This window comes from Bidens hawaiensis, unplaced genomic scaffold (assembly GCF_021521415.1).
Source record: "Bidens hawaiensis isolate Kalapana, Puna unplaced genomic scaffold, B.hawaiensis_p1.1 tig00030487_1, whole genome shotgun sequence".
NCBI lineage: Eukaryota > Viridiplantae > Streptophyta > Magnoliopsida > Asterales > Asteraceae > Bidens > Bidens hawaiensis.
In genome coordinates, this window is record NW_027495073.1 from 111503 (window position 1) to 136019 (window position 24517).

At 34.5% G+C, this 24517-nt stretch overlaps 1 protein-coding gene across 1 annotated transcript; it reads left to right on the forward strand.

Moving 5' to 3' along the window:
- The first annotated feature begins 7755 nt into the window (after positions 1-7755).
- On the forward strand, positions 7756-10575 carry LOC143580434 (AMSH-like ubiquitin thioesterase 2). Its single transcript, XM_077063458.1, has 7 exons — positions 7756-8010; positions 8458-8547; positions 8941-9003; positions 9106-9180; positions 9918-9980; positions 10103-10155; positions 10277-10575. Exons 1-7 carry the CDS (start codon positions 7813-7815, stop codon positions 10452-10454), a joined length of 720 nt encoding a protein of 239 aa, XP_076919573.1. The 5' UTR covers positions 7756-7812; the 3' UTR covers positions 10455-10575.
- The last annotated feature ends 13942 nt before the right edge of the window (positions 10576-24517 follow it).

The following is a 24517-nucleotide window of genomic DNA, read 5'->3' on the forward strand; positions in this document are numbered from 1 at the left end:
TTTGAACTATAAAAATATATTAAAACCTAACGATAAGTGTCATACTAACAGTTCTTGTAGTCCATTGGGACATATATCAAGACCAACAAGAAGTACACCATTTAAACAAATAAAAATTACTTAAAACACCCTTCATACTGCATAAATTAAGTTAAAAGCAAATCCAATATTAATAACTTAAACCCTAAAGTTCATGTAAGGAGATAAAAATACCTTAGAAATAATTAGTTGTGTCTTAAAATGAAGCCAATGTGTAATTCCTCCAAGAAAAGTGCTTCATGGGGATATGGAGTTTAAAATGGGGGGAAACAAAGCAAATGGTGATGACATTGAATATTTATAAAACACAAGGACAAGAATGTTATAACAACTTGTACATTATGCAATACATATTGTACATATTTTGTTTTTGGTAATTTGTTAAATAATTATATTTCTTGAAAATGGTTTCAAACTCTAGTGGCCATGTTTAAGGAAAGAAGACAATTTGGATAAAGAAAGTGATAGGTGAGTTCACCTAGGCTTCTAAATGTGTTATCTTCTTGAGATGAGAGAATCTCTATGTTACACACTTACAAATTTGCTCCACACATCCACACATGTATTTGGGCCAAGATAGTGTCCATAAAGCCCAAAATCCCGACAACATTTTGTATTTATATATTGTGATAATGACTATACATTTTATTAGAGGATTTATTCACAACAATGACCAGGGCGTTATTCGGGTTGTACTTTCGGATTTCAGGTTTTTGGGTCGGGTTCTTCGGGTTTGAAAATTTTATTTCGAGTACTCATACCCGACCCTACTCTCCCCCGGGTTGTTTGGTTTTGGGTTTTATGAGTACGAGCTAATCGGGTTTCGAGTATTTGAACTAAAAACTAAAAAAAATTATATATATGCTAAAATTCAAGCAAATATATCATCTTCAAATTTTAACTTACATAAGCAAATAACAAACCACATAATCCAATCGAAAAGTTTGAAGAACAGTTCGATTGCCAGAATGAATAACCAGTCGACTGATGAACTAAACTCGAAAAACCGATTTAGTGATTGAATAAATAGTCATATCTAATATCTAGAATTAAAGAATGTTGGAATAGTGATCGATAGATGGGTTGGAATCAGAACAAAATATGCGACTTAAAAAAGGAATTTGTATATGTAGCGATTCATTGAATAGGCTAAGACAGGAGATATGATAATTGAATATAATACTTAGTCAAACGGGTTATTCGGGTTTACTCGAAACCCATTAAAAAATACTCGGATTTAATTATTTAAAAACTGAGTAAGAAAACCAATTTTATTTTATTGAACTTCTAACCATGTTTGGTGTATGGTTGGTTTAAGCCTCCTAGCTCTTATCCTTTGTCTTGTTAGTGTATCTATAATCAAACCCATTATTCTTTACATAAGTCTCACCCTTTGTTGTTAAGGAAATAAGAAGCTTTAGCCTTTAGCTATGTCATAATTTTTTTTAACTAATTAACCAAAAACAATCTAAATACCAAACTTTAGAAAAAAAGAATCTTAAATGCAAAGGGCGTCACTATAGTACACCCTCGATATCATGGCGCCCGCATAACTTTTGTATACAATCAAAACATGTAATACTTGAAGCCATATTGTATCATATTGAGTAGTTTAACATTTTTTATATGTCATTCGAGCCCGCATAATTTTCTTATACGATCCGTAAAACTATAGCATCTTTCAATATCATACGAGCCATATAAAACTATACATACCATATGATATGTGAAAAATACTGACTAGCAATATACTAAATGCACACCTCTAGGAGTGTAAACGAGTCAAGCCCAAGCTCGACTAGGCTCAAGCTCTTTTTTAAAATCTCGAGGTCGGCTCGTGAATTGTTTTTCCAACCTTGAGCTTGCCTCATTTACAACATACTAACTAATTTATATATATCTTTAATTTTATACATTTTTGAGAAAAACCTTAAGTAGCCTAAATTTGGCTCGAGCCCGTATACAATACCTTTAAACGAGCCAAAGTTCGGTTGTGTAATGTTAAATTTATACCAAATCTATAATGGTAAAAACTTAAAAATTCACTATGCTCGTTAAGGCTCAACGAGCCTGAACGATCTTCCCATATAAGATTGGGGCTCGACTTGAGGTGAGCAACTAAACTGGTTAACCGAACCGGTTTGAAACCGATTATGTAGAAACCGGTTTGGTACCGATTGAAACCGTAGGTTTGAAACTAGTTTGTAATTTTCTCCATCAAAACTGGTTCCAAATAGGTTAACCGAACCCTGCCAAAACTGAGCAAAAACCCGAACCAAAACCAATCGTAATCTAGTCAAGCAACCAGTTTAAACACGAACCGAAACCTAGGGCTGTCAATTTATGACACGAACCTGTTAACACGACACGACACGACACGGGTTTTAACAAGTTTGGGTTTGAGCTTAACATGTTTTGTGTCTTAAACAGGTCAACCTGTTTAAGACATGTTTAAATTCGTGTCCTAACAGGTTAAAGACCTGTTAACCTGTTAGTAACCTGTGTAGATTTTTATTTAAAAAAAATAAATATATATACACTCTTAAAGTCTTAAATCTAAAGTCATACTTACAAACGATATTTCACTAATGCCCGTCAGAACCCGATAATATACATTTTATGGAGGTTATGATTTGCATCTATGGTTTTTTGTTTCAAGTATGTTATGTATGTGCATCTTTTGTTTCTAGTTTGTAATGGATTTGTGGTTTTTTGTTTCATATATGTTATGGATTATCTATTAATTAATACTTTTATGCTCATTTTTTAAAATTTTGGTTTCGTTACACATGTATTATACATTGTGTCTTTAAACAGGTCCCTTAACAGGTCTTAACAGGTTACCTGCTACTAAAAAGGTTCGTGTTCGTGTTTGGAAAGAATGACACGATTAGTTATCGTGTCGTGTTCGTGTTTAGCACAACAGGTCATTGTGTCTTATCGTGTCGTGGCTTATCGTGTCGTGTTCGACATGTTATGACAGCCCTACCGAAACCGATCATAAACCGTTTTTAAGTTTTAAACCGTTTTGTGCACCTCTAGGCTCAGTGGCGGATCCTGGAATTTTTTCAATGGGTTCACTGTTCGGGTCGATCTTACGGTTTGGGTCGTTCCGACGGTTCGGATCGCTTTGATGGTTCGAGTTGGTTAGACGGTTTGGGTCATTCAATGTATCAAGATAGAGATTTACTAAAATCATCTTTGTTTCTTAAAATAATGGCCAAAACTTCTTTAGAAAGGCTAGTGTATCTCACTTTACCTTATGACATATTGACATGTAATGCATGGCAATCGGACGATTCAAATAAATGCATTCATATAAGTACCAGTTGCTACATATAGCAATTATTCAAATTGTGTTCAAATAATTACATTCATATAAGTACTAGTTGCTACATATAGCAATTATTCAAATTGTGTTGATTTTAGTCGACAAGAGTTACATAATTTTATGCAAAGCAAACATATTTTAGGTAATCAAATGAACGCCAAAGCTTTTGAACTTGGGCCAAGCATAAGATAGCAAGATACAAACACTAATGATTAAGTAACATGAAAATAAAATAAACTGCTAGAAGCTGGAATTCATCTTTGCTTATCATCTAAGTCATTACGGAACATAATAAATTAATAATACAAAAATTTTTACTCACAATTTATAAGTGGGTTCACTCTCATATTTTATATAAAATCCGAAACTCAGTGGGTTTCCCGATTACCTAGATCCGCCCCTGTCTAGGCTCGAATCCGCTCGTTTGCACATGCGGTAACGAAGGGCTACTTGGTAAATAACTAAATACCCACTTGAGCGTCCGTTGAATTTGGCGGGTGGGAATATTATATAACTTTCTGTTTTGACACCCACCCGAATAATAATAATAATAATGGGGACTACACACGCACAGTCCGAAAGAGATAATTACGTGATGCATCAATTCAACTACGAGTAGCACTAATAATAATATTAATAACAATAATAATCGATGCAATTTGTTCAAAACGATAATATTATTCCTCGCGTTCTCTGCAACGTTCGCCTTCTGTTGAGCTCCGTAAGCACAATTTTCAATTCAATCATCAATTTAACAAGTTGCTGACGTAAATTCATATTTTATCCCAAATTTTACGGTTTTATAATAATAATAATAACACGATAATATATGCTGTTTGTGGAGTTAAGTTTTGTGTTTATAGCTAATTTGTGTGTATATAAGAATTTCGTTAGGGTTTGCAATAGTTCTGATGCTAGGAATTGATATGTGGATTAAGTTTCAATATGTGATATTGTGATCCACGTACTATTTGCAAACGAGTTGAGCCACTCGAGATCGGATGGGTAAGTGGAGCCTCGACGTTTAGTTATCGAGCCTGAGCTCGAGTCTTGTACGGGAAGATCGTTTAGGATTGTTTAGCGTTAACAAGTTTTTTTTTTTTAGAGTTCTATGTAATAATTTTTTTTATTTTTAATTTTTTAACTATTTTAGAGTTCTATGTAATAATTTCACACTACACAGCCGAGCTCGAGCCAAGCTTTGGCTCATTTAAGGTATTGGCATTAACTCAAAAATAATCATGCTAGGAATTGATATGTGGATTAAGTTTCGATATGTGAACCACGTATTTGCAAACGAGTTGAGCTACTCGAGAGATCGGATCGATAAAAAGCTCGAAGTGACGAGTCTCAAATAAAGCTCGTTTAGTTATGGAGCCTGAGCTCGAGCCTTGTGTGGGAAGATCATTTAGGATTGTTGAGCGTTAACAAGCTTAGTGTGTTTTTTAAATTTTAACTCCTTTTGAGTTCTATGGGTTAATTTTGCACACAATTGAGCTTGAGTCGAGCTCGTTTAAGGTACTGTGCGTGAGCTCGAGCTCTGTTTAAGCTTGTTTAAGGTTTTTTTCAAAATATGTAAATAATTAAAATGTATATGAATTAAATTAATAATAAGTAATAAATGAGCCGATTTCGAGCTTTAGAAAAAACCTCGAAACGCGCCTATCTCAAGCTTTAGAAAAAAAACCTCGGAACGAGCCGAGCTCGAGCATTGGGAAAAAAAACCTCGAAACGGGCGAGCTTGAGCTTTAGAAAAAAAAAGATCAAAATGAGCTTAAGCTTGAGCTCTCATAAGTCAAAAGGAGCCGAGGCTTGGCTCGGCTCATTTACACTCCTCTATGGAAGGGATGATGATGCCATTTCAAAATGATTATTGCAAAAATGAAGAATTATATTCAAATTAGTGAGGTTAGGGTGTTAAATCTGATTGTTTTATAAGGAGTACTTATTAAGCAGTTTTATGCAACTCTGTTTTCAGATCTGATTATTTTGTTAGGATTACTTAATGAGACTTTGTATAGCAGTTTGGAGTATGCAATGTTAGATTAGTATCGTTAAAAGTTGCTTATATCACTCACAAATAACCAGACAAACAGTTTAAATAAGCAATCTATACAGGCAAACACTCTCAAAGTTGCTTTATTGTTGTATCAAAATGCAATGCATCTAAGCAGTTTTAATAAGCAAATCCAAAACCGCCCTTACTCCAACCTGTTTAGTTTAATAAGCGAGACTGCTTAGTGCTTATTTCACTAGCAGATAATCAGATAAGTAACTTAGAGAAGCAATCCGAAACACACTCAAAACTGCCCAATTTTACAATACGTACATTAAGTGATGCATGTAAAACTCTCTGTTTAAAGCTCTTCAAGTATGCAAGTCCTCCCTCTAAGTATAAGTACTTAACAACAATTTCAGATTCTTAAATGTTGATTATTTGAGGTTTTGATAAAAAAAGATATCTGCAACTTGATATTTGTTCCAGAAATAAATGATTTCGGTAGTTTATTTGTCTCTTCCTTTATAAGATCACTTAAGAATGAAATGATATCTTTATATGCTTGTTTTCTCTAGTGAAAAACAGGTTTACTTTGAAAGCTTAGTTACTCAACTGCTTTAGCAATAACTTAATATAGGCCCTTGTGTGAAATATAGTTCCACTAGAGTCTAGAAATCTTATAGTTCTTTGAAAGAAGGAAGTCTGTGTTATTTGGGATCTCCATGCACCCTTTATCAAGATTTCTAGGATACATAACATGAGGCCCTATGGCTGTTAAATACATTAAACCAACCATCATATTTTTGTAAACTGTGTTTTTATCTTATTTCCTGCATACATTCTCCAAACCCAAAATCGCAGTTTTGATGCATCAAAGTCTGCATTGTTTATCACTAAAACTTTTCATAAGGTGCTTAATTGGTCCTGATGTGAATCAAATTATTAACCTATTACTTGAACTATCTTTTCACTTTCACCTTTATGAACTTCAAACTTTTCCATTCTTTTTAAATATGGTTTTGTGAACCAATTAATTCCAATAAACTTTCTATTGCTTCATTAAGATATATTTCTTCGTTGCGGATCTATAGCGGCACCTTCAAAGTTACATGATCAGTTGATCACAATCTAAAACTAAAACATAATGACTAAATTGATTTTCGGATTGACCAACTTTATATATGAATCCGTATGGGTTTTCTGTTATATTGAGGATAGTTAGATGTTGAGACAATGTGTTTGGAGTTTATGAGGCCCAAGTAAAAGCTGTTGGAAATTCTTTTGAGAAGTCTAATGTTGCTTCATTCATGTCAGTTGCTGTTTTCTTTTGTCATACAAAATTAGGGGTGTAAACGAGCTAAGCAGTTCGCAAGCTACTCGAGATTGGCTCGCAAAAAAGCTCGAATCGAGCTGAGCTTAAATGAGTTTGAGCCTAAAAATAAGCTTGTTTAATAAGCGTGCCCAAGTTCACTTATTGAGCTCAAGCTGACTCGTGAGCCTAAAAGAGCCTATTATTTATATAATTTTTTATTTAATATATTTAGTATATATATTTAATAATAATTATTATATATAAACTATGATAAAAAAAAACTAAATAATACATATTATGTTCTATATAAAAATTTAATTATATATATATATAGATTTGCAAAAGTAATTATATACATATAAAAATTAATTAAAAATAATAAACGAGCCGAGCTCGAGCTTTAGAAATGGTGCTTGAAACGATCTGAGCCCGAGGCTAGTCGAGCTCCGGCTCGGCTCGGCTTGTTTACACCCCCAAAATTAGTGAGTTTTCAACATATTTACCTCAAACTTTTTGTATGAACAATAATAAGTTTAATTAAAAAAAATTCCTAGCTTCTTCTAGGGGTGTTCATTGTTTGGACATAACCCAACTGTCCTATAAGACAATATGGATTGGACCAAACGGTTTGAATATTTGGTTTTTAATATCAGTTGGGACCAAACTCAAATTATTATTTGGGCTTTTGGAGTAGCTAAATAGTAGTTTGTATTTTGTTTATTTTCTTACATACATGCTTTTTTAAGCTTCATAAATGTATATATGCGCGTGCGCGTGTGTAAATACATTTATCCTGATAATCGCCCTTATTTACTTTCTACTAACTCATATCAGCAGAGTCCAATGTTACCTGGTGCAGTTTTACTCCGATTCGATTATCTTGAACATTATACTAAGATAAGTTGTATAGTAAAACTGATCCAACTAAACTGTAATATGGTTCAGTCTGTTCCGTTTTTTAGTTGGTTTTGACCGTTCTATTTCTGTTTTTACTAAGACCCGAAGTTAAATAATTAATATGTATTATTGTCTGCAAAAATGTCTATTTCTAAATTTTATTCTTGTTTGCAGAGAAGTGGCATTGGCTCATGCATCTAAGATTCTCATTTGGCACTTAGAGTAGACATTTTAATGAATAAAACAGGTTTAATGCAGCCTACTTTGTGCAAAGTCACTCACTCATATCCTTCTCCCATAATATCATGCATACACAAGGACCCGCATGGTTCAGAGGTTTCACGGATCACAACTCCAAGTTTCGAGAATAGACATTCAAAATCTTTAGTTGATGGATCAACAGCATCTAATGGTCTTAAAGATGTGCACATAGTAAGATTTAAATATTTTTCTCTCTTTTGATTGACCTTACTGTACTGTGATTAACCATGCCATTCTAGACCATATGATGAAGTGATCTAATATAACTACCGGTGGCAAAATGAGCTGGTCGGGTAACGGGTCAAAGTGGACCGGGGTCAACATTATGTTTCGAAACTACTATAATTAGTTTGTGTTTCATTTCAAAAGTTATAATATTTCAATAGTAATCGACCTTTTCTAATAAGATGATTTAGGAGGTTTTGTGCATCAATTTTACACATGCGGTTAAACACATTTTCTTTTTATTTAGAGATGAGATAAAATATAATCCAAGCATACTAATTTGTAAGAAAATGGATCAAAAGCGCCACCTCTAAATTTTCCACTTGCACTCTGCCACGCATTCGCTGTCAAATTCAACAAAGTCGTTTATTTATTGAAGCTATTTTTTTTCAGTCAACACAGTTGCTAGATGGATTTCTTGATCTTGCCATAGACAACACGAGCAAGGATCTGGAGACATGTGGCGTGCTTGGTGCTTTTCTTGTAAGATACATGCTCTTGATTATTATTGTTAGCCACTGAATATTATTATGCATTTTCCTAGTAATATCACACTCAAGTATTAATTCAGTTTTGTTTGCACCAATCTGTCAAAAAACTCGCCTAATGACGTATATGCCCTTAAAAGGTTGAAAAAGACGATAATGCCATTGCATTGAGCTATCACTAAGCAACGATTCAATGTGGAAAAACTAGTGTGTTTTTTTCGTTTAATTATATTCTTACATGTTTTAAGCCAGACGGTATAAATGCATACATATTCTTAGGTGGCGTATAAAGTTGTTTCAATACATATGTGGTTTTAAAATAAGTAGTCTATAACCCTGACTATTTTTTCCGTATGGTGCTTTTTAATTTTTTTAATTTTGTTTCCAGAAAGAAGGGACGTATTATGTAACAACTCTTATAATACCGAAACAAGATTCAACTTCCAGCTCTGTAAGTCAATGTTTTTTTCTTTTCTTTTAGGTGTTTTCATTTGGTTCTACGACTCTACGTTTTCGTTCAAGATCTTTAATCCTTTTTCGTTCATTAAAATAGTGTCAGGCTGTTCATGAAGAGGAGATATTTGCCATTCAAAATGAACAATCTCTCTTCCCTGTTGGATGGATCCACGTACGTCTTTTAACCCAATTATCTCTCAACGAGTCGATTTCGGTTATACTTTGTCTCTAATGGTTCAAAAGGGTAAAACATAAAAATAAAAACATAACTAAAAGTGAAAGGGGTCAAACGGGTCGAAAGTCATCCAATGTGTATTAAAAATTTGCTTACAGCCTGCTAGGACCGTAAACGAACCAAATGAACGCGAACAAGGGTATGTTCGTGTTCGTTCATTTATATTTAAACGAACACGAACGCGAACACTTAATCAAACAAATATTTGGTGTTCATGTTCATTTGTTTAAAAAATTGAACATTTTCGTGTTCGTTTATTTAAAATCTAAACGAAAAGTTCACGAACATAAATGAACATAATTGAACAAAGGTAAACAAACATATTTGAACATATATGAACCTACTTACATAAACACAAACAAACATGAATGAACACACTTAAATGAACACAAAGAAACATAAACGAATATATACAAACGCTCACGAACATAAATGAAAGAACGAAACATCTGTTCATGTTAGTTCGTTTAATTAAACGACCAGAAAATTTTTGTTCATGTTCGTTCGTACATAAACGAACTTCCCGCCGAACGGTTCACGAACAGTTCACTGAACGTTTGGTTCATTCACAGGCCTACAGCCTGCCAAATCATGTCACTTGAAAAAGTTACATTATTAATATTGTTTATTGATCTTCAAAAATTTATAACATTTTTTTCTTTATTGATCTTCAGACACATCCTTCCCAAAGTTGTTTTATGTCATCAGTTGATCTGCATACCCAATATTCTTATCAGGTAAAATTCATATAATAATATACATTTTTTATAAAATTTTAAGTACTATTTTTGCATTCATGTTACAAATGTGATTTTAAACTCAAATTAATTTATTGGTCTTTTTTTTTAACTATTTCCAGGTGATGGTACCAGAGGCAGTTGCCATTGTGATGGCCCCCACAGATACATCAAGGTAGGCCCTATATTATTTAAAAAAAAAACACGCGCGCACACACACACGATAACCAGATAAGTTGTTTAAAAAAGCAATACCAGTTAGTCTTTTTTTATTTATTGAAATTATTGCATTTTAGGAGTTTTGGGTTTTTCCGGTTATCCGACCCGTATGGGATGAATGTTTTGAGGGAGTGCCAACAAACAGGATTTCACACACACAAAGAGCCTGTCAGTGGAACTTCTATTTATGAAGACTGTACAAGTATATATCTTAACCCTAATCTAAGGTTAGAAATATGTGATTTACGCGAGTAAACAGCTTGGAGCGTTTGAGAGAAAAATTACCTCAACAACTTTGAATCAACTCGAAAGGGTATTGAGGGCATGCATTTTTTTTAACACTGCTCCAGTAATATTACAACATTAACATTATCATATTAACACTGGTCCGCTGATCCGCTTTTATTCGTTTACGAATGGCAAGCGAAAATGTGTGGGGTTGGCATCGTCAAGTTGAGGGCCCCGCAGGTCGAAACCACTCTCATAACGAGAAGGGATGTATTATTTTTCTGATGTGTATGGTTTTTGTTGGTTTAAGATGTTATGTTGTGGTTTATCTTATTATGGAATAAAGTTGGGTATAATTTGTACTTTCATCCATAATGGTCTGTCAAAACAAGTAATCTTTATTTTTGTGTCAAAAGCGGCTGGGTTAATCTTCTTGTTGGGGTTCGGTTCGAGCCAAAAAGACCACCCAAACTGATCCATGCAACTGGCCGGTTTTAACACGTTTGAAGTGTTATGCAAACCTAACCGGTTTTATGCAAAAAAACGGTTTGGGACAGGTTTTATGCAAAAAAACCGGTTTGGGACGGGTTTTATGCAAATCGAACCAAACCGGTTTGACTATAAAACCGGTTTCACCCAAACCGACCCAAACCACCAGTTCCAGGAACTTTTCCCCTTAAGATCTACCAAACCGGTTTGAGGAAAACCGGTTCTAAGCCGGACCGAACTGACATGGTCCAGGTTGGCCTATCTTGCTTCTAAGCCGGTTTATAAACCGAACCGGTTTGAGTCAAACCAGTTTGACCAGCCGTTGACCAAACCGAACCAGTTTGGGTTTAAAACCGGTTTTGTACACCTCTATCCTAGAGTAGAGGTTTTATGAATTAGTAGTACAATTTATGGGCTTTTGATATGTTTTAACACTTTAACTGGATGTTTGGCCCATATAACTGTATTAAGTTTATTCATTAAACACCATTACACCAACATTTAACCTTTTGTTCATGTCATTATTGGCCAAAATTTTAATGAACAACTTATGTTTCCAAACAAAGAAATCACATTTTGTTTATATATTGTTACCTTAAATCTTATATGATCTGAAATATGGATTTAGCCAAAAGAAATACAAATAATAACAATTCAAAATCTAATCAATTGGCATGTTGACTTTTTGCTATTTGTGGCCACCATGTTTGTATAAACCACTATATATAATAACAAAGTGTTTTTTTTTATTTTTTAATGAGTTTTCATAACTGAAAATATAATTTTAACTTTTGATTTGTACAGGGAACTTTTGGGTGTTTTTTCTAGTCTAGTTTCTTGTTAATCCGGAATGTTTTTCTCTAAATAAATGTGGCTTTTTGTTATGATTGTTGCGGTATCTAGAGCTTCTCATGCAGGTGTCACGGTCGCCAATGTTACTACGATAGTACAATTCGTCTCATTTTTGAATCTAACGGATATCGTTAAAATTTACGTATATTCCCATCGCCATGCGCATGTCATACCTTTCCCTTCATATGTTAAATCTTTAAACTTGGGTATTGGCTAATTTATTTTTTGGTTCAGTTCGTTAGCATAAAGAGCATAACCGATACAATCGATATTGCGTCAATTTGCAGCTGCAACGTGCAAGTTTACCGACAGAATAAATGTCGTTTTAAATATGTTATTATTTTATCACGCGCTATACAAGTGTCAATACTATTCTTATCGTTTACTAATTTATTTTTTTAGTTTACTGTCGATACCGTAACAAATCTAACCAATATTGACTGAATTCTTGTAGCTTTAATCGCAAAATATACGACTGCCAATACTGCTTTGTACGCTTAGAAAAACCCATCAAACTAAAATAAAACCCCTTCAACATAACAGTAACAATACCTTATGCTTCGCAAAATTACTAAAAAACCCTAAAAAAACTTAAAACGGATGCACATTCTTACTTAACCCCCCATTAACATTCGTAAAAAACCCCATTAACCCCGGCCGATAGGGCAAATACGACCTTTTACGTTCTTCCTCCGTCTGCCCTCCTTTCTGCACCTCATGCGCCGACGCCTTTGACTTCTTTGACTTTTTCTTAACAACCTTTTCCGCCGCTACTTTTCCCGTCAGACGTCGTCGCATTTGAAGCCTCTAAAAACACAAAGGCATCACGGCCGTCGCTATTACTCCGATTCATCTCGTTGTTTCTAAACCTCCATAGCTTCGAGAATCCGGTGGAGTTGCTTTTGATATTAAAATTATTTTTATTATTAATCTCCGTTGTATCGGATTCTTTCGGTAACGCCGTTATGGTTCCGTTAGTTTCGCTGCTAGTTGACGGAGATTGGCGAGGTGACTCGATGAAGACGTTATCCACCGGCACGTCAATCGGTAAACGGCGTTTAACGTCGTCGGAGTCAACGTTTAATAATAAGCTTTGATCGAATAACGGAAACACCTTACGGATCTGTTGTTGACTGTTATTGTGATTGAATCGGGTTATACTGAATGGTTCAACCGATTGAATAATTTATCTTATAATTATCTATAAATCCAACTTGAACTCCAAAAATAATGATTCCATAATAAAAAATAATTCAAAAGTTAATTCGTATTAAAAAAATTAATACAAAAGACTTTTTAAAAAAATAGTCCTAAAGTTTATACGCTAGGTTAGAAGTAATTTTGAAAAAATATAGGCCGAAAATATCAAAAATTTCTCATACTTAAAACCGGTTTGCCAGCAAAAAACCGCCGGCTCAATGTTCTAACAAACCGGCCAAAAATACCGGCTTGCTGTGCGAAATCCGGTTTTTAAAACACGGCTCGCTATTATGTCGTTGGTCAGGTCGGGTTCGTTAAGAGCTCGGTCCGTAAATCTCACACGCGTTTAGTTTATTTTATTTAAAAATATGTGTGAATAAATAATAGGTTAAGTGTGCGTTTATACCTTCCACTGTTTTGGGCTCGTCGGAAAAGCCCATATGTCGCCGGATCTTGTTTACCCACCACACTTACTACCGGCGGATGTTGTGTTGCCGGAAAAACATTTGGCAGCGAGTGTGGTGGCTGGAGGAGATGGTGGCTGCCGGATATACGGTTTTCAAGTTTGTGGGGGAAGGATAAGAATAAGATAAGAAGATGGTGAAGATTATAAGGTGTATTTATAGCTAGGGTTTAGAGTGGTAAAATGGTAAATAAGTAGGTATCGCGTATACGAACTCGTTTAAACGTTTATATTGTATTCTCGGGTTTAAAATACAAGGAAAAGAAACGATTAGATTGGGCAAGGGAAGAAACAAAAGGAAATTTTATACTTAAAAGACATTCTCAAGTTAAAATAAAAGAAAATAAATGAAAGTGTTAATAACATTGTTGAGTTAGATCGGAAGGAAAACATAGGAAAAAAAATTGTAACTTTACAATTATGTCTTCGTAGCCAAATGGAAAAGAGAATTGAGATTAGATAAATTATTAATATTGTAATGAGATATAAACTTTCCTTCACAATCAGACCATATTTGATAGAAAAGTTTTGAAGGAAAAAAGACTCAATTTTCATTTCCATTCTCTTTATTTAAAAAAAAAAAAAAGAAACTCATGAATGAAAAAAAAAATAATCTTATCTTTTCTTTTCAAAATCCTTAAATAAAAAACTCAATTGTGCAGTTTAACATCTGCTCTCAAGTCGATATTTTAAAGAAGCTATTTATTTAAAGCTCTTAATTAATCACTCTAATATTTATATTCAACGCTATAAATAAATAAACTATTTTGTTAAGTAATATTTTGACGAAAGATTGCTAATATCACAGAAGCGGATCGCGTATTCGAACTCGGGTGTTGGTTTCTAAACGTTGCGTCTCACAAACTATTTAAAATAATTAGTTTTATTTAGTATTAATATTATTTTTTGTGTGCGTGACTAGTTTTTATTTATAGAATAGCGTCGTGGTTTTATAGTATCGCTTAAATATATTGCGGATCTCAATGAAAATTGTTATGATGTTGTCACATATTCACAAAATATGTTTGCTTTGCAATAATTATTTATGAATATATTCATTACTGAACTAACCAAATTAAACTGCTTATGAGTTATTTGTTAGGTTTGATCGTGGACAATGTTAGCGAAAAAGTATAACATTAACGAATTGAAAAACAGGGGTTGTCACGTAAACAAAACGTTCAATTCAATAAATGCAGTCACAAGGATTAGGAGGTGCATACCAATTCAGGCTGGAACTTGGTATATGGATGGACTTGAGAGATTTTAAATGCGACAATCGCCCGCCAAAACAAACAACTGGCAGCACAAATTAGGGTTCGGCCGGCAACGATATATGACAGTTAATCGTGTTGATTTCAGCTGACAAAATCAAACATCAATATGGAAGACATGAAGTAAACAATCAAAATGTACGGCAAATGCTTACCGAGAGGAATTGAGTTCGAGCGGAAGATCGATCCGTGAGAGAGAGGTGGTGATGAGGCCGTACACTCGTACCGGAGGAGATGATTTGTCACATGTAACACATTAAAAATAAGTAACATTAAAACACTTGTGGTAATCAAACAAAAGGGTCCTTTTGGCATAATTATGTATTACTCTATGAAATCATAACCTTAACCATGAGCTTCTCTTCAACAACAAATGTTTATCGTTTCATTTATGACTTTACTGTCCTTAATCAATACCCGTCATTCTCTAATTTTTACTTTAGATAAAGTTACATATGTCCATGGTGAAAACCACTTGTTAGACCACCACTGTTGTTGCCGTTGACCCATCTCCGTCGCACGCATTTACCGTTTGAGAAAATCTTAAGTGTTTACAAAAGCATCTCATATAAAATACATTTACTTATTCATTTAAAAAAAAGGAAGCAAACATTTACTTAAATGACATATTTTTTTCCGGCTCGGCCGGGTACGTGAATTTTCAAAGCCAGCCATGATTTTCTAGTATTCTAAATTTCATATATTGTGATTAACCAAGGTAATTAGAAAATATAAAAACTAAAAGGTTATGAACTGGATTGCTCTATCTATATATTTATATGAAAAATAAAACAAAACAAAAACAAAAATAAAATGTTTACGGGTATGATAGGGTAATATGGCCATGTATTATTTAATATTATACCCGTCTCAAACTCATAAACTTTTTTTTGAACTGATATGATACTCGATTTTCCAGTTTAAAGTTAACGTGTCTAACAGAACGAGATTAAAGAGAAAATAATCTCCTAGTACCGTTTAATCCACTTTAGAACTGTTTTGAGTAATTTGCAAACTTTAATATATAAATTCAGTTGCTAATATATTTAGACACATATGTCATAAAATATACTTTAAATCTTGTTATTTAGTTTTTCAACATTTTCTGAAAAGAATCTAATTATTATTTTATAGTCAGTTTTGTATAATTTCATACAAATTATGTATCTGAATATCAATTATGCATACATATCTACGATTGTACATTATTGGCCATGTGGAAACTGGAAAGCATGTTTAATGGCAACTAGTGATTTACCTGTGCTAGGGGTGCAAACGAGCCGAGCTGCTCGTGAGCTCCTCAAGATCGGCTCATTAAAAAGCTCGATAAAGCCGAGCTTCATCGAGCCCGAACCCGAGCTCGAGCATAAAAGTAAGCTCGTTTAATAATCGAGCCCGAGCTTCACTTATCGAGCTCGAGCCGGCTCGCGAGTCTAAACGAGCTTGTCATTTATATAATTTTTTAAAATATATATTCAATAATAATTAATTAATATATATATAATATTATGAAAAAATAAATAAAAATAACTAAATAATATATATATTTTTGTACATAAAATTATAATAGAAAAAAATATATAAAAATAATTATAATTATATAAAAAACAATTGATAAATAATAAACTAGCCGAGCTCGAGCTTGAGAATCTACTCATGAGCTCGAGCTTTGTAAATAGAGCTCGAAACGAGCCGAGCTCGAGCTTGAGCTCTGTGTAAGTTAAACGAGCCGAGCTCGAGCCTAGTCGAGCTCGGGCTCGGCTCGTTTGCACCCCTACGGTCGTGCATTGCAGCGGCGAGTCAACGCGAATTCAATCACTATTAGCTATGTTCGTCATGATACTGGAACTAAAACAAAATGAAAGCAAAAAAATAAAAATAAAAATTGAGGTAAGCTAATGAGGTGGCGTCGGTTGGCCCCATATGATACTGACGAGTCAATGCTAATTCAGTCGGTATCAGGTACGTTCACAAAAAATAAAAATAAATTTTGAGTTGGGCCAATGAGGTGACGTTAGCCGGTCCCAAATGCTGAGACAGTGACTCTATGACACTCGTATAACATATTATAAATTTTTTGTCAACATGTTTAAAGTTTATTCGGTCAGTAAACTCGGACATTGGTAAAACACGATCGTTACAGTTGCGAGTCGATTCGTATTCGGGTGTTGGGGGCGATGGTAAAAATCTGAGCGTTCTGGTGGTGGATCAACACGAATTTTGTCGATTTTGTTTACATTTGTTACGGTGCGTAATTAAAATGAAGTTCAATAAAACATGGGCGCGGGTGAAACCCGAGCGTTGTCGGTACTAGACGTTGCATGGTAAGTCGATAAAACCCGAGCATTGTCAGTCCCGGCGTTATGATGGTGAGTTTACATAAATTTGGTCGGTTTCCATCACGTCCATTACGGTACGGGAATCAAAGCAAAACAAAAACAAAAACAAGGACAACATGGCTGGACGAATGTGGTGCCACCACTTGGCCCGGTTAGAGTCTTACGGAATCGGTCGGTTTGTGTAAAACAAAAAAGTCGGTAAAACCCGGTTGTTGGTAACATTGTCGGTCCTGAACGTGGCGGCGGTAAGTCGATACGAATAACCGTTGAGTTATCAAATTTAAAACAATACCCAAAAAAATCAGAAAAAAAGTTACTCGGCTCGCTCACGTGTTGCCAGGTGAACCAATCATCTTGTTGCGACGCCAAGTTTCAACTTTACTATATATAAATAATTTGCCATATGCCAATTTTTTAAGGATAAAATTATAAAAAAATTAAAAACAATACAATAATCGACCGATTATATCATATATCTCATTTTAAAAGCAACATGATTATATATTAGTTTAGGTAAAACGTAGAGTATAAGATAATAAATTGTGTGTTTTAATGTCAATTATTTCGTAATGTTTTGAAAACCATATCAATATTTGTAACCATGATAGGCTGGTGTCATGGTGATCATTCGCTTTATATAATAAAAAGTAAAATAAGTTGCCTATGTGATTTTGGCATGTTTTTGTATCGGACTTGCTATACAAACGAGAACAATATTGATGGCTAGTGCAAATTTAAATAAAATAAAAAAAAAAAAACGAGTACAAGGCTTTGTTTGGTATATCTCCCACTTGTGGCTGGTGGTAGGACGCCTGGGTTCTCCAGTGAAGACTTAAGTTCGAATCCCACTTGTGTCACATTTGGGTGGATATTTGCAATGATAGATTTGAGCTAAACATTGTGCAAAGGTTGTCAGTTCGAATCATGAGCCCACCCGAGTTTTCGTCCCACCGTGTGTTACGCCAGAGAGTTCTACTCTTGTGGTGGCACAACGGCTGTCAAGTGGCAGTCGGTGATATGGTTTCCCGAGGGAACGCCCAAGCCAAACTCTAAAGCCAGCGTAGCCCGGTTAAAACAACATAGTCCGGCCATTGTTAGGCATCGAGGCTCTCCAAATTTTAAAAGTACGGTAGCATAAATATAAAAAAGTTGCCGTTAAAAAAAATAAAGTCTTTGTTTGGTGGCTTTTCCTCAATGCCCCTTAATTTTCATATTGATTATAAAACTTGCTTTACAATATGAAAACTCACAATAAAACTAACAAGTAACATTTTAAAAGGACATATATTCATCTCAAAATCGGTTCTAAAAACAAACAAATACGTTTGGATTTATGATATTTCATCACGAGACGTGAGACTTACGAGTTTATGCCCAACATACATCTTTCTTTAAACTTGAGTTTAATTACAGCCTACCCTTCAATAATACTACATAAGATACGCCTTCTTAATATCTAGTCACGTCAATTAAATTAATGAATATCAAGCTAGGAACAAACTTGGTGATCGAGGAGTGCATGGATTTGGATTGCCAGTTCACAATGTAGGGATTTGGATGGTCAATTCATTGTCAAAACTAACATATAAAGTTTTCGCTTCTTATTAGTTAGTAATAGTCAGGGCTGTCTCCGAGAAGTGTAAAAAATTTTTGGACCGAAGCCGAAAAAACTTGTGACCCTTAAATAAAAGTTAAAACCAACGGTTTTCCGTTGGGTTTTAAAAAGTTAAAATTTTAAATGAGCTTACTTATGTTTTGGATTGCGAAAAAAATTTTGTGTATAAAAACAAGGTTAAATGAGTAGAGTAATTGAGTTTAAATATTAAAAATACACATTTTTTTCAGACCTAACGGAGTGTCGGGGGGGGGGGGGGGGGTGTTGACCATCCTGCCCTCCTTGAGAGCTAAGCCGGCCCTGGTGATGGTAACTCATCAAACTTATATGAATGATTCAATTTTGTATGGATAGTGGTTCTAGATAGAATACCAACATTAGGAGCGATGCCAATATGTGATGTGGAATATCAACAAACTATATTGATCCCGAGCTTCTCATCTAATTCAGTTATCGCAGCTCGAAACTACCACGTACAATAATGGTCTATAAAGAATTTATTGGAAACGTGTTGGTTCCTATGGCGGGTCCAAATCGACAAACTCCTTATAAATCAAAGTTAGAAATATTTAGATAAATAGCAAGTTAGTAACATAAAGCTTCACTCTCTTGAATAGATATCATGGTATAATAGTAATAGTAATAATAATAATAATAAAAGGGGAGTCAATATCGACAAAATGTTCATTTGACCAACCAATTTCCAAAATGTTTACTATAAAAACTGTCGATCCGATCACTTTTTAATCATTACTCGATGGGATTTTTAATCAACCAGATTATGGCACGTGCCATAAAACCATCGGGTCGATAGTTTTTAAAAAGATAATATCGGAGCCGACGGATTATTTTGGTGTCCGATGATAATTAGTTTGGCTTCCGACGAGATTGTTTGGACAACTGCCTAAATCTGGATGGTTAAAAATTTCGTCGAATAACGATTAAAAAATGATTAGGTCGACGAGTTTTAGGTTAAACATTTTGGAAATTAGTCAGTCAAATAAGCAATTTGTCGACAATAATTGATCAAATGGACATTTTGAGCATTTTTCGTGGCAAAATTCTTAGTTGGTTATGCATGTTTGTGTCGGCTTATCACTTACGTATTTGTAGCTTGGTAATATTTATTAATGAAGTTGCTACTTTTGCTTTTCATAAAAGGTAAAGTAAGTTGCTTCAAATGATTATCACACGTTTTTAATTGGATTAACTATAACAATAACGAATTTGTTGATTAGTGCATTTGCAAAAAGAAAAAAAAAATAATAATAATAATAATAATAATAAATAAAAATAAAACATTAGGACAAAGCATTGTTTGGTGGCTTCTCAAAGTTTCTTAATATCTTAAATGATTATTAAACTTGGATTTGTAATATTACAAAATCTTAAAATTAGCAAGTAACATTTTTAAATGACATATACAATACGAAACGAGTTACAAGTAACATTTGGAACGGTAAATAAAACTTATTACGATATTTGAGTTTGTAATCAGCATACATTTCTTCAAACGCAAGTTTGATACGAGTCTGCCCTTAAATGATAATTGATATCACATAAGATACGCGGTCTTGATATGTAGTTGTATCAAGGCTTAAATCATTATGACATGGACTAAGGACGAACTTGGTGATTGAGGGGATTCCATGAATGTTGATCTACGTAGTATTCAATCTTAATTCATTTAAATTAAGTTAGATAGCCTTTTATAAGTAACTACGGCATTATACACAAAAAAATCTAGATTTTACTATTTAAATAAGGAAAATGGGGTTATAATACTAAAAACTATTAACTAATGTTAAATATTAATCTGTACTAATAATCTAACTAGTGAAAATCATTACTATTAACTCTTTTTACCAATAATAATCATAGTCTAATAGACTATTAACTCTGTTTATCTTGTCTAAAAGTAATAAATTTTAATAAACAATCGTAGTCCTTTCAAATGTAGTGCAGTGGTAGGAAACATAAGTTTCTCAGTGGAGACCTAAGTTCAAACCCCGCTTACAGCACTTTGATGGGGACATGGGTGGCTCAATGAAGGAAGACTGGGATCTTTGTGATCTCCAGTTCGATTATGAGGGCGTCCGAATTTTACCACTAGTGGGCCTTCGGGGGGTAGGGTTTCCCCGGATCTGGAGATAAATTGGAGGAGCTTAAGGGCTCCGTACGGCTGGATTGGGCTAGATGGCGGTGACCTTTTGTCTTTAGGTGACCCTGTACGGAGTAACTAGATATTCTATGCTTGTTGGCCGTTAACAACATAGACTATTAACTCTGTTTATTCTTTTAAATTATTTTAAACACTTTTGACTCTCATCTCACCCTTTTCAATACCCGGCATATTTTTTGAAATCATCACTTAACTTTTTAAGTAACAAAAAAGTATATTCAAGCAAATAGCTAAAACAGAAATATAAAAAATCATTAAAATAATAATTATAATAAAAATTACTTTAGTATCTCCTACAAATTGGGTTTTATTTCATCAAACCTAGCGTATGATATTTTTTTAACGACCAACAAACATAGAATGTCTACGTATTCCGTATGAGGTGAGCTAATGACAAAAGACGTTTAATTTTTTTATTTGGTTTCAATTCTACAATGGGCTGCAAAGTTGCTATATTACTGGACTATTTCATTGCATGGTGGACTTGTGGGCTTTGTCATTAATAAACTATTATATTATTGGGCCTCTACATATATGGTTCTATAAACCGGAACCGGGTAGGAACCGGTTCAGGGTATATTCAGGTATTTGATCGGGTTTTTCGGGTTTTTTTCGTGTTTCTGGTAGGGCAGGGTCGGGTATTGACCAGGTATTTCCGGTTCCAGTTCCACCAAGTCTGGGTCGGTTCCGGGTACGGCTTTGAGGAGAAATCCTATACCAGGTCATACCCATGGGCAGGGTACGAGTAGAAACCGGTTCCGGGTCAGATACACCGTGTCGGGTCCAGAACCGGGTATTTTGTGCACCTATGTTCTATACTTCTATATTGTTTTATTTTCATAACAAATTTATGTCAAAGTGTCAACCAACTATATTTTTTTCCCATAATCATGTAAAGATCTCATATTATGTTCTTAAACCGGAACAAATCGTTAGTAACGGTTTGGTTTGGTTCGGTTTTGATTGTTGACGGTTTGTTTTCGGTTTTCAGTTACCAAAAACCGGTACTAATTGTTTGGTCATGGTTTAACCCAAAAACCGTTCAAACTGAACCGTGAACACCCCTACATGTTACTAACCAAACCTAACCGCCGGTTAGTAACCGGTTTATATTATTGATTTCAAAACTGGTTAACCGATTTTTTTATTATTATTTTATTAAAAACCGATTATTCATCTGATTTTTCTTAATTATTTTATCAAAACCGGTATTTCCCGCCAAAAAATCTAATCCAGCCCAATTACGCATCATCAAGTTATTCTTTACCTTAAAAGCAAGCACCGGTTCTTTGTCAGGGTTTGGTTTATCCGCATGGCGTTCAGAGGGTTTCTCCAGACGCGCAATCGCAATCGCATTCGCAGGCCTGTACATGTACCTTTTTTTAAATTAAATTTAATTGACTGGAATGTTAAGTTTTTTATTGATTTGATTAAAATTGTTGTTGTTTCACTAAGAGGGCATCATCTTATAAAAAGGTAAAAGATCGAATGCTTAGTTTTAATCCCTAAGTGTTATTTTTTTATTATTATCATTTTTTTGGATTAACTCCATAGAAATATAAAAGAATCACATAAGCGGACAGCAAGCCGCGCCGCTACCCTTTTGAATAATAGCAAAATCGATCCTACTGAAAACAAAGTTATTTCGGCCTCGTTGAGTTATTGTGTGCACGACCCGCTGAACTTTTTTTAGAAAACTAGCAGCATTAGGGGCAAGAGACCCAAGTGTTAATATAATCATTTCGAATGCCATTAGTGTTAATTTTGTTACTGATATAATAATAATAATAATAATATTTGCTATGTTTAGTTGATGCATAGGCCGTTTGCTATTGGCAAGCCGATTATGTTTACCAGACCATTCAAAATCGGCGTTTATCTTTCTGGGACCGAGCCTCGTCCGATTCCATATCATTTATATCTGTTGATTAAGGAAGCAGTTTATCTCATGGAAAGCGGCTTAGATACCACCCTGGTTGACAAAAAAATTAGGTTTTTTTGTGATTTCTTCTATTCTCATCTGCCACCTGGCTGGAAATAGTACGTGTTTATCTAGTACAATACATGTGATTATTTATTTATTTATTTTATTTTAAATAAAATGTCTTACAGGAAGAATGCGGCCTCTCTTATTGCCGGCTATGACACCTCTCTGCTGCCTAAATACGACGTTTCAGGCTTTACCCCTTTCGGATACCCGAATGTTAATGAGTTTGATATCGAAACCCAACTGTCTGCCAACCTGGTCTATGAGTTTATGAGCCTTGTTCACTCACGGAAAACGCCTACTCCAGAGGAATTTATGTGTTGGGATGAGGTGTTTATGTCCTTCTATTGCAAGTTATGTTCCTGTTTTGGCGTTGATTATCAGAATCTAGAGGCTGCTTCCGAGGATGATGTGCTTTTGATGAATTTGGGCACTCGCAGGTACTACTTATGTTTTGTATACTCGTGCTATTAGTTTTCTGTTAAGACCGACTAATTATAGCCTTCTGCTCAACAGCCGATCAGTGCTAGCATTTTTATCTAAGCCTAATTGGAAGTGGGTTGAAAAGATCTCATCGAACAAGCCTGCAAGGAACATTTTTGTTTTATTTTTATTTGTCAGTGTCATCAAGAAACTACAGTTTTCTTTCTTTCTTTCTTTTTTTTTTTTTAATTATTTTCCTTGTCCACAGAATTTCGTGTTTGACCACATAGCGAAGCTTAACAGCAGCGATGAGGCTTTTAAACTCACGAGGAAAGAGATGTTGAAGATCCTACGTGCTGTTATTTGCTCACCGGGGTTGCCTCCTCAGGACACGGTTATTCAATGGAATGAGTATCAGAAGTCATTCTATTGTAAAATGTGTTCCTGCTTTGGCGTTGATTATCGGCATTTGGTGGCCACGGGATGATCCGCATGCGGTTTTATCGTTTTGTTCAATCCCTACTATCCAAAATTGAATAAGTAATTTTTAAATATGAAAACTGCATACATAGATGGACAAATTGGGCGTCGACAAAAATTAACTATTCTGCGTGGATAGTGGTTTTAGTAGAATACCAACATTAGGAGCGATGCCAAGACGTGACGTGAAGGATCAACAAACTAAATTGATCCCAAGCTTTTCATGTAATTCGGTTTAGTCGAGGAGGTATTGGTGATCCCCATAACGCGGCTTGAACCTACCGCGTACAATAATGGTCGATAAAGAATGTATTGGCAACAAACTACTTAGTAATAAATCAAAGTTGGAAAACATTTATATTTAGATAAATAGCAAGTAATTGAGTAGACATCGTGGTATAATTTTACTTTCCCTTTATCTTAAAACATTAATCATTATAAGTTGCTTCGTTTTGCAAAACACCACAGGAAAAAAACACGGGAGTCAATGTCGACAACATGTTCATTTGACCAACCAATTTTCAAATTGTCCATCCTAAAACCTGTCGATTCGATCACTTTTTAGTCATTACTTAATGAGATTTTTAACCAACCAGATTATGACATGTACCATAAAACTGTCACATCGCTATCTTTTAAAAAGAAACCGGAGCTGATAAGTTAATTTAGCGACGAGAATGACATTGACTTCCAACGATATTTTTTGGCAACTGCCTGAATCTGGATGGTATAATGATTAAAAAATGATTAGGTCGACGAGTTTCAGGTTGAACATTTTGGAAATTA